At 38.3% G+C, this 17500-nt stretch overlaps 1 protein-coding gene across 3 annotated transcripts in view; it reads right to left on the bottom strand.

Moving 5' to 3' along the window:
- The window catches only part of hk2 (hexokinase 2), a 53066-nt gene that overhangs the window by 12945 nt on the left and 22621 nt on the right, over window positions 1-17500 (bottom strand). The window contains exons 7-15 of one of the 3 annotated variants that reach the window (XM_043239006.1): window positions 15125-15308; window positions 13181-13342; window positions 10742-10975; window positions 4345-4649; window positions 2619-2767; window positions 1964-2083; window positions 1173-1268; window positions 969-1068; window positions 208-391 (exon numbers count right to left, since the gene is read on the bottom strand). In XM_043239006.1, the coding sequence (XP_043094941.1) occupies window positions 208-391; window positions 969-1068; window positions 1173-1268; window positions 1964-2083; window positions 2619-2767; window positions 4345-4649; window positions 10742-10975; window positions 13181-13342; window positions 15125-15308 (1534 nt within the window). Of the gene's footprint in view, window positions 1-207; window positions 392-968; window positions 1069-1172; window positions 1269-1963; window positions 2084-2618; window positions 2768-3915; window positions 4067-4344; window positions 4650-10741; window positions 10976-13180; window positions 13343-15124; window positions 15309-17500 lie in introns of those variants that run through there. The other 2 variants (XM_043239007.1, XM_043239008.1) reach the window with 2 other exon arrangements.

Below are 17500 nucleotides of genomic sequence, written 5' to 3'. Positions count from 1 at the left end.
CTCAATCTAATGATCTAAGAGGTGCATTGGCTTTAAATTCTGCAAGCATATCCATAATGTATTTTTATTGAGTCGTCTATAAATAAGTAATAGCAAAATCTATTTCATGTGTGACAGGAAGCCAGTGCATCCTGGGCCTCAAATCTGAACTCCATTAGACACGGAAACATCTCTCTAATGGGAAGCCGAGCTGATATAAAGTCTCACCGCTGTTTGCCAGGATAAGTGGACTGGTCATCTACGGCTCGATCAAACTCTGTGCAGACGTCATCCAGCTCGCCGTCGTCTCCGAACGCCCCCCACTCCATGTTCACACACATACGGCCCTGATCTCCATCCACCAGCTCCACGTTGGACATCTCCTCCATGTAACACGCATTAGTCCCCGTGCCTGCAGCAAGAACACCCATGAACCATCGGTTCATCTCCAGAAGTGATATCATAAGCTAAATAAAACAAAGCATCCAAGCAAGATGCATTTAATTAATTGAAGATAGTGGAAGGTAACGGGTTTATGATTGAGATGCTGAAACAATAAAAACAATATCAGTTGTAGCCAAAACCAAAAAGTTGGTTACGCAGAATGCATTTTTTCGCTTCCATTTCAGTTCTGCCAAATGCAAATGCAAAATAATGCATGCACATTATAAATAATATACCACAAACGAAAATATTTGCATGCATTCATACGTTTTGTTTTGTTTACAATCATGTGTATGCTGTGTATATTTAGCACGTATATGTAAATGCAAACATGCACGCATATATTTAATATGTTACAAAAATGTTAATAAAATATGTTATGTTTATTTTAAATATTTATATTTAATATAAACATATGCATCTAATGATCTAAGAGGTGCATTGGCTTTAAATTCTGCAACTATATCCATAACGTATGGTTTATAAATAAGTGATAGCACTAGAATAGAAAAAATCGGTTTCATATTTTCATAAATCACACCGACCGACAATGAGCCCCACTTCACACTGAGGGTCCTCGTAGCCACAGGTCATCATGGTGCCCACGGTGTCATTCACCACCGCCACCACGTCCAGATCAAACTCCTGCGACGAGACCGAAGCAGACGCAGAGAGAGACGAGTTAGCAGCAAACCCAGCGTGACGCCTTTCAGGACGGGTCTGACTGAACACGTGTACCGTGATCTGACCTCACTGCGGTGGATGGCGTCTTTGAGCAGCGTGGCCACATCCTCTCCTTCACAGCCCGAGGCCTTGAAGCCCTTCGTCCACTTTATCAAGACGCCCTGAAGGAAGACAGACGGGAATATAGAGCCTTGCTGAGCATGTTTCTATGACTCACAAACATCAGCTTATTAAAATAAAACAACCTGTTTTTCCTGTTTATATGCTCAGCGGTCTATTACGGCACATGACTTTACTAATAAATCGGGTTATTTACAATGCAGTAATATAATCATTTGTGTATCTGATTTTTTTTTCATTATAATGAAATAATTACTAAAATAATCGCTGCACCACGTTCTGATGCATTACGTAAAATGTAGTAATAATTCTGCTTATGAACTATTGTTCTATAAAGTCTTTGACAACAACCAAACTATATTTTTATACATATAATAAAATGAATATGAATAAATAAGCTTTCCATTGATGAATATAGATATATAAATACTGAGAAATTCACCTGTTATCCAAATTAAATCCTTAGCAACGTATATTATATCTATAATTATGGTAGGAAATGTACAAAATATCTTGATTTCGAGCCAAACGGTGTATTGTTGTCTAACGCTACAAATATAGCTGTGCTCCAGAGACACACACTGAAAACTGAACCCTTGATTTAAAACTTCAAAAAGGCGTTTTAAGTGACATTTCATGCCAAGTTTGTTGGAGGCAAAAAGTTTTATTTGAACTACACTTGAAATCCAAACAGATGTCTTCATCGAGCTGAATAAGAGATGTGTGTGTGTTTTACCTGATCCAGTCGGGTCTGATGACAGGGAAACGAGAAGGTGAAGCCCAGCGGCAGCGACGCTCCCTTCATACCCATATACTCCAGGAAGTCAGCAATGCAGTGCACTATGTGATCGAATAACTGCGGAGGACAGTTCACACACACACACACACACACACACACACACACACACACACACACACACACACACACACACAGGTGAAGATAAAGGATCATGCATGCTTATCAAAACAAGCTCCAGCTTCCAGGATCATCACTGGAAACCATAAAGAGTGCAACAGAACATGTTACGCAGCAACAAGCGATTCCAGCCTAAAATACAGCACTAAGTATACAGCTGGAGGTGAGTGCACTTCATGCTCAAATACAGCGATTGCTTTATTTAGGAGCTCGCACAGTTCCTCTAGTGCACTTATCCTGCAATCCAAGACACACACTAACACCGAACACGAGGGCCGCCGTTACGCATGTTACGCCAGCTCAGTTGAGAAAGCGAAAAAAAACAAACCAAACCAAAACAAAAGAAAATCAAATCAACATAATTTTTCCACTGCAATGTCATCATCATCATCATGCAAATGAACGGAATCCACCGCGCACCCGACCGGCATCCTGAATGGGTGTTAATGAAGTGGAGTGTGTTTGGAGGGCGTACCTCCTCGCCGGTGCCCTGAGTGATGTCTTGAGGGATGGTGTAGATCTTATTATGCATCTCCACGCTCCGTCTTTTCCCGCTTCCAACGCGCACCAACAGCACCCTGAAGTTTGTGCCGCCCAGATCCAGAGCCAAGAAGTCTCCACGCTCTGCAGAACATTCACAATAGATTCAGAGACTGGAACAACTATCTCTCTCACACACACACACACACACACACACACACACACACCAATCAACACTCTGGACTGTTCTGGAATGGTCTGGATATGGAGGAGCTATTGATTTGTCTCTCATACCAGTGAGGATATCACATATATTATTATTTTTTTTTGCATTGGGTTATGCAGTTTTAGTATATAGAGTACAGTACAGCTACATCAGTCACAATCTTCTGCATGTCCCTTGTGTTTTAGCTGACAACTGTCTTCAAAATCTGAGACGACAACTGAAACTGGATGTTACGAAAACTTGTTACGTACTATAAAAACCATACAAAGGATTACTACTACACACACACACACACACACACACACACACACACACACACACACAAAACACATGCGCACAAAACAGAAGGCATATATACAGTAAGCATGTATGTGTGTCCCTCTCTCTGTATACAAAGAAAGAGATAAATCAGCAAACATACATGCAAACATACATAAGATATTCTCAATGTTTTGCGTGATTTGTTTCTGCCTACAAAAAAAATATATAAAAAATTATACACATGCATGGAAAACATTTTCAGCAATAGTCATCATTCTTAGCAAGCTCGAATCAAGACATGATGCATTATGCACCGCAATTTATATTCAAATACTTTCCCTCCAGATCTTCCTTGATGTCTGGGCCAAGATGAAATGACATTTTATTTTGCATGCAATTTATTCCCAATTGTGATCTGATCTTCAAAAAGGTTACTGTTATTTTTTTTTTACACAAATCACACAAACGTGTGTTTTTGCAGCTGTTTTCATACAAAATTTCACAGAAGCAAAATCTTCCAATTGGTTTCAACAGGGTCAAAAAAAAAAAAACTTGACGGAATTCTTTTCCAACACGAAAAAGAATAATACATAATAATATTATACTACAATAAAAAAAAAAAATAAAATAAATAAATAAATAAATAAATAAATAAATAAATATATATATATATATATATATATATATATATATATATATATATATATATATATATATATATATATATACTGTATGTTTGTGTCTTTATATATACACTTAATAAATCTATATACACTTAATAAATCTACATAGTACACACACATACTGTATATTACATAAAATGTCTTGCAGTCCGTTGTTCATAATCAGCTATATCAAATCATATCATGTGAATCATAAGCTCTCTTCTCTCATAGTGCATGAGTCATCTGCTCATTATGAACTGGGCAGCATGAGGGAAAAAAAATCTACTTTCACTGAAAAGAAAAAAAAGTAACAAACAAACAAAAATTAAGAAATTAATTTCCATTATAAAACTCATAGTTCCAGTCCTTGATTCTGATTGGTAGAGCTAGGTTCAACTAGTTGCAAATTACTCTACAAACATACTTTTGTGTGTTGCTCGGCAACGTATTTGAGTTGAAGTTTTTATTAACATCATTACACTTTATTTGCGAAACAAATAGTGTTGTAAACTATATTAATTAAAGCAATTTATAAAAGCTAAGAGGGTTGAAATAAATAAATAAATAACCTGTTCCATCAGGCATGGAGCGCACAAAGGCGGGCAGCATTTTTACAGCGGCCTTGGAGTGAGTTTCTTTAGCCAAGCCTTTCTTCATCTCCTCCTCCATCCTCCTCTTCACCCCCAGCAGCTGATCTCGATCGAGGCGGAGCGTGTCGAGGATTCTCTGGCGCTCGGCGTGCTGCTTCGCTAACCGGTACGCCACGGCAGTGACCATCGCTGCCCCTTTACCGCTGCCGTCCTCCGAGCGCAAGAAACGCACGTCACAGTCCGGCACCAACAACCTCACCATCTTATTCAGCCGCCGCGCAAACCTGCGGAAAGAGACAGAGCAAAACAATAAGAGAAGGAAAAAAACAAGTTGAGATGATGAACCATGCACAGGAGGAGAAACATGGAGGAAAAAAATATGTTTATCAGTGCTGTCACGATTAATCACATCCAAAATAAAAGTTTTGGTTTATGTAATGTGTGTGTGTGTGTGTGTGTGTGTGTGTGTGTGTGTGTGTGTGTGTGTGTGTGTGTCATGGTATGGCCAGGCAATGCTACCTCAGCACTACAGGACGCATACTGGAACATGTTTAAAGAGGCAGTCATTTTCAACAACCACACAGACCTGAAAGAGTTCAATGAAACCGTGAAAGCTTACATCGAAAGTGCAAAGACGATGATGCGACCGTCACCAAGAATCCACGGATGACAGCAGAGGATTTCGGGCTATTAATGAGGCATTCAGACGGCCCTCAAAACAGCAAGAGCCAATCTGTCTCATGGCATCAGGAAGGCAAAACATCAATAAGCCAAAACAGTAAAGACACTTGGACCTTGTGGCAAGCAATTCAGACTATTAGGGCTGTCATGATTCATGATTCAAGACCATAAACTGTACGATACACATTCTTTTTCAAAACAGTGATCATCCCTATCCCCTTGTTAATGGGGACTTGAGTGAGCAGAGCATGTGTGTGTCATTCTTTAGTCGTTTGGAATACACTTGTCAAAGGGAGCGATGTTATTTCCTCATTATCTTCAGGGGGGATGTTCCCATGACAAGAAACGCAGCATGATGTGCTCGCTCTAAAGTCCCCACCACCGAGGGGATAAGGATGATCATTTTGATGATTTGGAAAATGACTGTGAAATGTTTGATACACGATATGCCCCTACAGACCATTACTGACTACAAGCCCCTACCACAGGTCAGTGACGATGACACAGATACACTAAATCACTTCTACTCATGACTCATCTCCAAACGACCAGGTACTACATCTCTCCAAGCCAATGTAAGTAATGCTGAATGTTCGGAAACATTATACCATTGCTCAGTCTTTTCTAACTTCTTTTTGCCTTCAAATGAAGAAAGTGCATGGGGGCCTTTAGTCATGCATCACATAAAGTCCAGCCTCCCAAATACACTCGACCCATTCCAGTTTGCATACCGCTCCACGGACGATGCAATAACCTCCAGCTAGCTCTTACTCACCTGGAATAGAAAGACTCAGTGCTGTTCATTGACTTCAGCTCAGCATTCAACGCAATTCCTCAACAGGTCATCCATAAAGTAATCTCGCTGGCTCTTAACACCTCCCTCTGCAACTGGATCCTAGACTTTTTAAGTGCAAGACCTCAGTCAGTCTTTGTTTCGACCTCAATACCTCCAGTATTACCACACTGAGCATAGGTGCCCCCCAGGGCTATGTACTCAGCCCGCTGCTCTTCACTGTTCCAACTAAATCATCAAGTTCGCTGATGACACAACTGTGGTGGGCTTCATCAGAAAAAAAAAGTTATGAAACACATTACAGAGAGGAAGTGGCACACCTTGCTAAATGGTGTGTTCCAGACAAGACAAAAGAGGTTGTGATGGACTTCAGGAGAAATCCTGCTGACCACCCCCACTGACCATCGACAGCTCCGCTGGCTAAAAATCAATCAAAAAAAGCATGTCCGTCTCCACACATCCACCATCAGTATCGTGAAGGACTCCACCAACCCCTCCCACAGTCTCGTCCAGATCCTTCCATCAGGAAGCCGGTACCGGAGCATCAGAGCCCACTCTGCAAGATTACTTTTTCCACCAGGCTGTAAGAGCCCTTAACTCCAATCTCCCTGTTCCCCTCTGAAACCCCCCCATCCACAAAACTACCTCCTGAAATCATGAACACTTCCCCTCCTCCCCACAATTCTCAAAAACTGACAATCTTCCTTAAGTGCAATTCTGAGCGTGTCACACGTGTGAGTGGGCTATACAAACGGCCCATAGAAACACTATTTTCTCTGTATGCACATCAAACACTTTATAAACACTCCCTGCTACAAAGATTCAGTATGATAATTACGTTTACACTGTAATTGTTTCTACTGTTGTTGCATGTATATGCTAATATTTATGTTCAATTAGACACAACATTTCATTCCCACTATATGTCCAGATATGTAGCAGAAATGGCATATACAGTTACACACTATTTTGCCAAAAGTATTCGCTCAGCTGCCTTGACTCGCATATGAACTTAAGTGATGTCCCATTCCTAATCCATAGGGTTCAATATGACGTCGGTCCACCCTTTGAGGCTATAACAGCTTTAACTCTTCTGGGAAGGCTGTCCACAAGGTTTAGGAGCGTGTTTATGGGAGTTTTTGACCATTCTTTCAGAAGCGCATTTGTGAGGTCACACACTGATGTTGGACTACAAGGCCTGGCTCTCAATCTCCACTCTAATTCATCCCAAAGGTGTTCTATCGGGTTGAGGTCAGGACTCAAGGTCAGTCAAGTTCATTCACACCAGATTCTGTCATCCATGTCTTTATGGACCTTGCTTTGTGCACTGCATCACAGTCATGTTGGTAGAGGAAGGGGTCGGCTCCAAAATGTTCCCACAAAGTTGGGAGCGTGGAATTGTCCAAAATATCTTGGTATGCTGAAGCATTCAGAGTTCCTTTCACTGGAACTAAGGGGCCCAGCTTCTAAAAAACAACCCACACCACACCATAATCCCTCCTCCACCATATTTTACACTTGGCACAATGCCGTTAGACAAGTACCGTGCAACTGCCAAACCCAGACTCGTCCATCAGACTGCCAGATGGAGAAGAGCTATTCGTCACTCTAGAGAACACGTCTCCAGTGCTCTATCAATCAATCAATCAATCATTTTTTATTTATATAGCGCTTTTAACAACACAGGTTGCATCAAAGCACTGTACAGTATAAGGTAGAAGAAGACTCTAGAGTCCAGCAGCATTCTTTATATCACAGCATCCGACGCTTTGCATTGCACTTACTGATGCATGTCTTGGATGTAGCTGCTCAGTCATGGAAACCCATTCCATGAAGCAGTGTTCTTGAGCTAATCTGGAGGCCACATAAAGTTTGAAGGTCTGTAGCGACTGACTCTGCAGAAAGGTGGCAATCTCTTCCCACTATGTGCCCAGGCATCCGCTGATCCCCACTCCACCAGTTGCTATCGTTCCCAAACGCTTCCACGCTTCTATAATACAGCTGACAGGTGACTGTGGAATATTCAGGAGCGAGGAAATTTAACAAATAGATTTGTTGCACAGGTGGCATCCTATCTCAGTTCCATGCGGGAATTCACTGAGCTCTCGAGAACGACCCATTCTTTCACAAATGTTTTTAAAAACAGTCTGCATGCCTAGGTGCTTGATTTTATACACCTGCGGCCATGGAAGTGATCGAAACACCCGATTACGATTATTTGGATGGGTGAGCAAATACTTTGTCTACATTTGTTTGTATTTACATACAGTACATATTTTAGACGGAATGAATTGTTGCTCAGCACATAAAATAAAAGCAAAGAACATTTTGATCTCATGCAACAGAAACACATTCTCCAGGACAGTGTGATAAATGAAGCTGTTTACAATCTAAGCATAACGTCTAAAATAGATGTGAGGCATGTAGGAGGTGAGTCCTTCACGTCAGTCTCATTATTGTTGACTTTGTCTTTGAAGACAGTTGTTAAAGTAATTGAGATGTCATGTTAGTTCTCCATCTGCCTTCATCTCAGCCTTGTATACAGCGCTTAAATCAGAAAAGAATGTTTGTCTCGAGAAGCAAGCAGCCCCCCAGAAACACGTCACAACCTGAACGAAGCTGCATTCCCAGGAGCATCTGGAGAGAAGCGCCATCCACACCTTCAAGACATTTTCAGAACGTCTTCCGTTATTGTGAAAGCATGCATTAGCACCCGGCTGAAGAAAGCTGTGAACTCGAGTCGTGCCGGATTGAAATAGTGTAATTAATTAAATAAAAGTATTCAGACAGAATTAAATTCATAAAACATAAGCCAGGCAATAAGTGCTCTGCAGAACACCTGTACAGTTATCATCCAAAACTACTGCTAAATATTTGCTGGTGTTGAAGTCTTCCAGGAGGGCTCAAAAACAAAATACATGGAATATTAAATATATTAATATATACAGCAGGCCTTATCAGCCACATCACCCAGAGTTATATAATGTGTGCATATTTATTTATTTATATATATATATATATATATATATATATATATATATATATATATATAAAAAAATATATATATATATATATATATATATATATATATATATATATATATATATATATATATATATATATATATATATATATATATATATATATATATATATATATATATATATATATATATATATATATCAAGCCGTATAAAAGCATGATCAGAAAATCTCAGGCACAGTGCTGACCCAATATAACAGCCTCTATTAGATGATCACTAGGTAATTTTTCTGCCATTTTTCAGTCATCAATCTCCATAGTCACTGAGGGAATTGGTGCATGAAGCTGTGTCTCAGCGGGTGTCTGTTAAAAGCTCCAGTGATTCATCTCCCTCTGCGTTTATGGCCTCCAAACCCTGACAACATCCAGGAATAATCACACTCTCCAGTTTACAAATGAACTCATTTCAGGTCGCTGTCCTCATTTGCCTTGATCTACAATTTATCCACAGTAATCGTTCTAGGTCAATTTGTAAACAAACATTTTTCTAGAGCTGTCAAACGCTTCAATTAGTAATGAGACATAAATATGCAGACGGTATAATCAATGGGGTTTTTTTCTTAACTTCTGAAGCTGCACAACAAGACCTCCTCGGCAACCCGGGAAAAATACAAACACATTCACAGGAAGTCACGTCTCAAGCCGCGGTCATTTTCTCATCAGTCCATTACAGGGAAAGAAAAAGAAACATCACCTTTTCAGTCACGAAGAAGGAGAGAGCGAGTTACCAAAATAATAATTGTGTTGAACCTTACAAAAGCAGAGCTGTCTCACTTCTCTAAAGCTCAGTTGGATTTTTGACATGTTTAACAATTCTAATTCTAAGTGAGCAAGTAGAATGGTTTCAAAAGCACTACTGAAATGCATTTTCAAGCATGCGGTTATGATCTTTTGAGTATGGAGTGCTTGAAACCTAACATTCTCCATACATTAGGACAGTAAGAGCTTTTTTAGTTTGCTTTAAGAATTCTCTTCGGCTCACCAAGCCTGCAAAACAGTAAAATGCAGAAATATTTTTAATTCTATTTAAAATAACCGCTTTCTATTTGAATGTATTTTACATGTTCTTTATTCCCGATTTTAAAACAGAATAATGGTGATAATTATATATATATATATATATATATATATATATATATATATATATATATATATATATAGTGTGTGTATATATATATATATATATATATATATATATATATATATATAGTATGTGTGTATATATATATATATATATATATATATATATATATATATATATATATATATATATATATATATATATATATATATATATATATATATATATATATATATATATATATATATATATATATATATATATATATATATATTTTTTTTTTATTCAAGGAATCCTAAAAAAATTACTAAATTACAAAAATTACATTGATAATAATTAATAATAATCAAATGATTAAATCACATCCAAAATAAAAATTTTGTTTTATATATATAAGTGTGTGTGCTTTGTATATTTATTATGATTATATAAATACACACACACACGTATGTTTAAGAAAAAATAAGTTGTTTATATATTACATATGTATTTGTAATATAAATAATATAAATATTTTCTAAATAAATACTGTATGTGTGTGTGATTAATTGTTTGACTGCACTAAATGCTTCCTGAGCATCAAATCACAACATTCTTATGATTTCTGAAGGATCATGTGACCCTGAAGACTGGAGGAATGAAGCTGAAAAACACATTTTAAAACACATTCAAATAAAAAGCAGTTATTTGACAACTGTCCCGAGCTTTGGATGAAATAAATGCAGGCTTGGTGAGCAGAAGAGAACCGTTTAAAAAGCGCAGCGCGGTTCTGGACTCACTGGGGGTGGTTTTTGTAGACGGACCCGTCCACGCCGATGGTGGTGCGCAGTCTCTCCGCAGCTTTATTATCACGGATCTGCCGCAGGACGGCGGCGAGCGAAGCTGCACAGAGATGAGCCGCTCGAGTAGAGACGATCTGACACACTCTCTGAGCGACCACACAGTCCTCCGGAGACGGGTCCAGACCCAGGCCTTTCAAAACCCGCTCGGCGCTCACCAGACCCTCGTTGTTCCTGCAGCAGACACAGAGAGAAGAGTCAGAGCTTCAGTCTCAGCCGAACCTTAACCCTTCTACGGTGACCCTGAAAGAGGCTTTACTTATAAAGCCTACTGACTGATGCTTTCCTGAAATTAAAGATTTCCACTTGTGGTCTTTTTTTGGATCCTAAACTGCTGCAATGGGAAACATTCAGTAATCTTTTTAATGTTTTTAAAATGAGAAATTTATTTGATCAAAAACACAGTCAAAAAAAATTCAAGTCATATACTGTGAAATATTATCACAATTTAAAATGCTCCATTTTTCTATTTTCTATAAATAATCTAAAGTGTTCTGTTTTAATATATTTGAAAATATGATTGATGCTTGCGATATGGCGTCATTACTCCAGACACTTTTTCAGGATTCTTTGATAAATATAGCAAAAAAAAAAAAAAAAAAGATTTATGTTTGGAATAAATGCTTTTATTCATCAAAGCAAAAAGCAGGTCATAAAGAAAAATTAAGCAATTAATAAATTTAATAAATAAAATTAATTAATAAAGAAACATTAAGCTACACAACAGTTAATTATCATATTTTCATGTGGCACTGGAGAAATGATGCTGAAAATTCAGCGCTGCATCACAGAAATAAATTGAAACTATTATTATAATAGAAACTATTTCACAGTATATTAAAATAAAAATATATATTATAGAATTTGCAATAATATTTTATAATAATGCATTTTTTTCTGTATTTTTGATCAAATAAATCCCTAACTCTGTTTTAAAAAAAAAACAACAACAATAAAAATCTTACTGATCCTAAACTTTTGAATGCAAACACATACGTTATGTTCTTGGCAAGAATAGTTCAGAATTCAGCCAAGAACATGCATGCACGCTGTTATTTTCCCCTTTGCTTCAACTGCATGTTTAAACCTCAAAAAGAGTTTCATTCAAACTCTAAAGAGTCTGCTAGCCGAAGAGGTTTGATAAAGCGCTCGGTGCGTGAAGCGGCGGGCGGCTCTGACATTAAGATAAGCTCACGCCGGAGAAGCGTGTCATTTCTGTCCAGACCACAGGTGTTCTCCCACGGACGTCTGGGTTTGCTGGAGAGAGAACTAAATATGGGGTAGTTAATTGATGAAGTGAAACCGGTCTGCGCTGGCTTCCGGCTTTCGGGCGGGATAATGAGGACTGCGTTTAATGAGGCTGAAAGAAAGCGGTTTGATCGCCATTTTAAGGCAATGAATAGTTACAGTACTGAACCGCTACTGATGGGCTCTGGTTCTCAGTGCTAAAGTCCATGCTAAAGGAATTTTTTAGCACTAAAAAAATATAAATATATTTAGCATTTAGGATATTCATCAGTCATTTTTCATCTGAAAACTGAAAAAATTGCATGTTTTTAAAATGCTACACGTGACTTTACACTTTAAGTAGTAAATGAATTAAACATGTTTAACACGTTAACTCAATGTGATGGTGTTTGAGACCGGTAAAGGGTACTTCTGCATAAATTTACACCAGGCGTATCAGATAAGGAAATTGTCAATTATAAAAATTGCATTTACGTTAGAACTGTTATTAAAAAGGCAGCTTTGTAGCATGGCAAAAAAATTAAATAAATACACCGCCGTATGCCAAAAGAGTGACTTTTAGTTCAGCAAATTAAAACATGCTGAAAATGTATTCACCCTCAGGACCCTTTTTTTGTTATCAGATTTGTAAAAACTGATGCTCTGCAGTGAATGGGTGCCGTCAGAACGGCTGATAAAAACATCATAAATAATAATCCACAGCACTCCAGTCCATCACTTAACTTCTTGAGCTGAAACAAACACACCACTGAGCCATTAAACCATTGGTTTTGGCTAAATATTTTCCCAAAGTTGTCCATAATAAAACCACTATTCCCCTGCAGTGAAAAGGAGACTGGTTTTATGGAGCTTGATCTGTCCATACTTCTCCCCAGATGATTTCCTCACTTCAGAAAGCAAAATTATACAGCAGTGGTGTTAAAAACATCTTAATGGATTTGTTTTTGTTTTTTTTACAGAAATGCAGCTTTTTGTTTCTCAAGATGCACTGGAGAGCTCGTGGGTTATTGTGATGTTTGGCGGCACCCATTCACCGCAGTGCAAGTGAAGCAATGGCGCTTTCTCCAAACTCAAACACTCACTTTTAGGTGAGCCATTGATTGCTTTTAAAAAGCACGAAAAGGCACTGACTTGTTGTTTTCGATGACAGAGACGAAGGAGGTCTGGAAGTGGCCGGTGGTGAGCAGATCCGGAGTGGTGTGTCCCTGGAAAAGCAGGCCGTCTTTGGTCATCTTGACCAGGATGAGTCTGACCAGCTCGCCCATGTACATCCCGCTGATCATCTTCTCGAACCTGCACCGAAAGCAAAACACGTAGACTCAGACGGAGAACATAGCCCTGAACCGGAGAGATCCCCAATCATCATTAATCACTCGAGTGAGATCCTCCACCCAGGTTGCTTCTGGGGACGTCTCCGTAATCAGGGGTGTAGAAAATAATGTGAAAAACCATGATTATCTGGAGACGTGTTCTCGAAAGTAATTAATACCGAGAAGGAAGGAGTCACTCGCAGCAAGCTTTTATCTGGGCTATAAGACCTGTTACACAAATTGGATTTTAAATCTTTAAAACAAGCGACTGAATGAGGCACGGTCATTATTATTCATTGTGTGTTGCACTTTACATTGGTATATCCTTAACCGCCAACAGCTATTTCTTCATTGCTTGATCAGCACAGAGAAGAAAACAGGATTTAATTCACTGCAAATAATTAACGGTTTTATCGTGTCAGACCTTCACTTTGATAAGAAGTCATTCTAGAGTTTATTTGCAAAAAACAGATGAAATTAAAACGTGCTTTGTGTTAATAAGCTGTATGTTTTGTTATTTTATTTTAAATCTAATCAAAATAACCCAACTGCGGTTCGATGGAGATTAGCTCCAAAAAACATTTTTCTGTTTTTACAAATAAACCTTTCAGATGCCGTTGTACTTAACTAACTAGGCCTATTAACATAACCTGAAAAAAGGTTACATAATTTCAGAAAATAAAGGAGCTATTTTTGCAAAGATTAATTGCAATTCATATCATACAAAAAAAAAATCATTTACAGAATATTATATATATAAAATGTATATATGTGTGTGTGTGTGTTGTGTATATTTATTATGCATTTAAGACAAATATGCTATGTTTACATATAATATAAAATATATGCATATAAATATAAACATGCATATGTGTTCATTTATATGTGCATAATAAATATCATAGTACACACATGTTCTATAAACAAAAAGCTTTAGATGTGATAAATTGGCACTAATTATATAATTGCTTTAATTTGGGAGACAGTGGCTAAATAAAGGGTCTTTTCTAACTAATTCCGAACTTTCTATTCATCGTAAAATAACTTAATAAATAAATGATACTATAAAGACATCCGTTCAAAGACGTTTCATTGTATGGTGTTAAATACATACTTTAAAAAGTACAGTACGACGAGTTCAACTGTACAGGGCTAATGAAAACCACTTCGGTCTCCTTCCACATCTTATTTATGGGAAGAGAATACTGGATCAGGTCATAGTCTCAGGAAGCAGTTGTGCCAGAGAACAATAACATTGACTTACAACAGTACCCCCATTGATCTTCTGAAACAGGGATCTCTGGAGGAAGCTGCTGAATTATTGTTATGTGCGTGTGAAAATCCAGCAGTGCAATCACTCGCCCAACTCACTTCTGAGGGCATTAAGAGAGCTCAGCAGCAAGGGATTTGATTACAGTTCTGCGTTTTCAAAGCAGCGCTTCATAAATGGAAGCAGCCGTGGAGTCACGATGACTCGGGTCAGGAGCTCTCGAGTCGGGGTTAACGCACAGTTAATGATGGGCACAATGACTCTGTAGCCACTGCAGCAGGAACCTATGTTCTTCTTGACATGTCTTCGAGGAACGTAGGTGTACACCTGTGATGAGGTGTCACCATGGAGACAGCCCTCGTTACCTTCTTTCGTAATCGCCTAGTAGAAGAAGCGGATGACAAAGCTGCCCTCTGGGAAAAAGGCCTTCAATGGCTTTTTGTGTCGGTTAGAGCCGCTCCCAAAGCTCTTTTGTTGTCGCTAACTGTCACTCACAGCTGTTTTCCGGGGTTGAGGGAGCCGGCGTCGATCTCCCGGTCGAAGTCGGTGCGGATGTCGTCCAGGGCCCCGTCATCTCCGAACGCACCCCACTCCATGTTCACACACATTCGGCCTTCATCACCGTCCACCAGCTCCAGGTGACGCATCTCCTCCATGTAGCACGCGTTGGTGCCCGTCCCTGTTAAACAAACACACACCATTAGATTGCATTCAGGAATCCTGGAAACTCCGCCTGACGTTACGCGTCGCACGCACCCACATTAAATATGTGTCATGCAAATAAATGAAATCCAGTCTTACGGCAGCCTTTGGCAGATTAATAAAAGCTATTCTGAGATATATTGTTCTAAAATAAATGCAAGCAAGGTTAAAATTTGATACGGTGTAATTATGCATTCAAGTACTGAATAATATTAAACGTGCACTTGCCATGAGGTTAAGATTAATTGCATGTAATTATGCATACTTTATTGCTATTATAATAGTCCATATAATAGTACAAGTGTAACAAGGACACTTTAATATAAAGTGTAACACTTTATTTTAAGGTATCCATAATAAAGAGTAATTACCTAATTTTGTACTTGGTAGTAGCTGTTGTACTTACCTTGTAACTAAGTTATGAAACCGCCTGTATGTTACGCATGTTACACGCGTAACAGTAGCTGATAATGCATCTACATAATTACAAACTGTAAGTACAGGCAGCTCCATAACTTAAGTAAGTTACATGGTAAGTACATTTTGTTTCATGCACGCACAACAGCTACTGCTAAGCAGTTAATTAAGTTATTACTCCTTAATATAAAGCGTTACCAAAAGTAATATGTGACCCTGGAGCACAAAACAAGGTCGTAACAAACTTTCAGCTAGCACAGGGACATTTCTTGCAAAAGCCAACAAAATATTGCATGGGTTCATTTTATTTGTTCACACCCTCAGAGTCCAGATTTTCAGTAACTCAGACAAAAATACTGTCCTATTCTTACAAACCATGCATGGATGGAAAGTTTATTTATTCAGACGATGCATGTCAAAGAGACAAATTATTACTTTTGGACTACAGATTGTGCACAATGCACGTTTCTTAACATCCTGTCTAAAAAGGGTGACTATTGATAAATGATTTCTGAATAATATACTTCTTTAGTCAGCACTAAGCAGAAAATTAGCTTAGTGCACTTTAATTCCAATTCCAATGTATTATTAAGTACATAAACATGTAAATGCATCTGTAGTAGACTTGCCATGACTAAATGCATTTCAGATACATTTTAGTATGTATTTATTTTTTTCACAGGGCTATAAAAAGGCTGCATTGATTTAGTTATTATTTCCAAGCCGTGTGTAAATCAAGTGCTTTTCTAGTTCTGTGGTTAACGTTTCTTCAAGAGAAAATGACCCAAACGGGCACACTTCAAAAAAGGTTTGCACCCTATTTCACCAATGAATTTCCATTTGACAGTAGGTTATGATTAATGCATGAGTATTTGTCAAAGGATTGCATAGGTATCATTTTCCATTCATATGTATAGGAGGATTCATACCTATGTATAGAGGTCTCCACAAAAGGTTTTGAATGCGTCTCAATGCAGGATTGAGCTTTCAGAAACTCCACGCTGAGCAGAACCAGAAATTGACATTAACTATATATCTGTCCGTAACTTTTCGGCACGGTGTTACAATTTCATGCATTGGAGAAGTCTGGAAACTTCAAATGTCAAAAATTTCCACAACTGCGGGAATCGATACCTCCTGCTTTTTAAATTCATCTTTTGTTTTGATGTAGCATTAAGAAATCTGATATATAAGCTTGTGCAACCACATTAAATATGTATGCAGGGGCTCTGGTATCTCTAGAGTGCAGTGCTGAATCTCTGGTGATGTGTTATTATGAAGAAAGTTCGCTTAGTCAGAGCACTTGATGAACAAGTAAAGCAAGGGGAAAGTTCAGTTTTATTATGCATGAAGCCTGACAATATGCTAAATCTGACAAAGGCATGATGCATGTTGAGGCCAGATGGCTTTTGAAAGATTAGGATTGCATCAAGCAAGATGCATAAGACAACACGACGGAAAGCAAACGGTTACAGAATTTTCCTTTTAGAGTGGCATTTCCTTCACCCGTCCTTTAAGGGATAACACATCTGCAATCTGTGCTTTGCATATGAACTATACTCCGAACAATCATCTGATAGTCTCTAATCCAATGAGAAGGAAGCAGAGCAATTGAAATGTCTCGCCGAGTGAAGCGGGACATATCCATCATGGCCTGTCGTGATAAGCACGACTGTTATCGTCCGTCTTTGCTTTGCGTATATTTGAGCACCATCTAAAGCAGATAAGAAACTGGGAAGTTAAGAAAATGCC

Source organism: Puntigrus tetrazona, chromosome 5 (assembly GCF_018831695.1).
Source record: "Puntigrus tetrazona isolate hp1 chromosome 5, ASM1883169v1, whole genome shotgun sequence".
Taxonomy (NCBI): Eukaryota; Metazoa; Chordata; class Actinopteri; order Cypriniformes; family Cyprinidae; genus Puntigrus; species Puntigrus tetrazona.
This window is presented reverse-complemented; position numbering and strand designations above follow the sequence as displayed.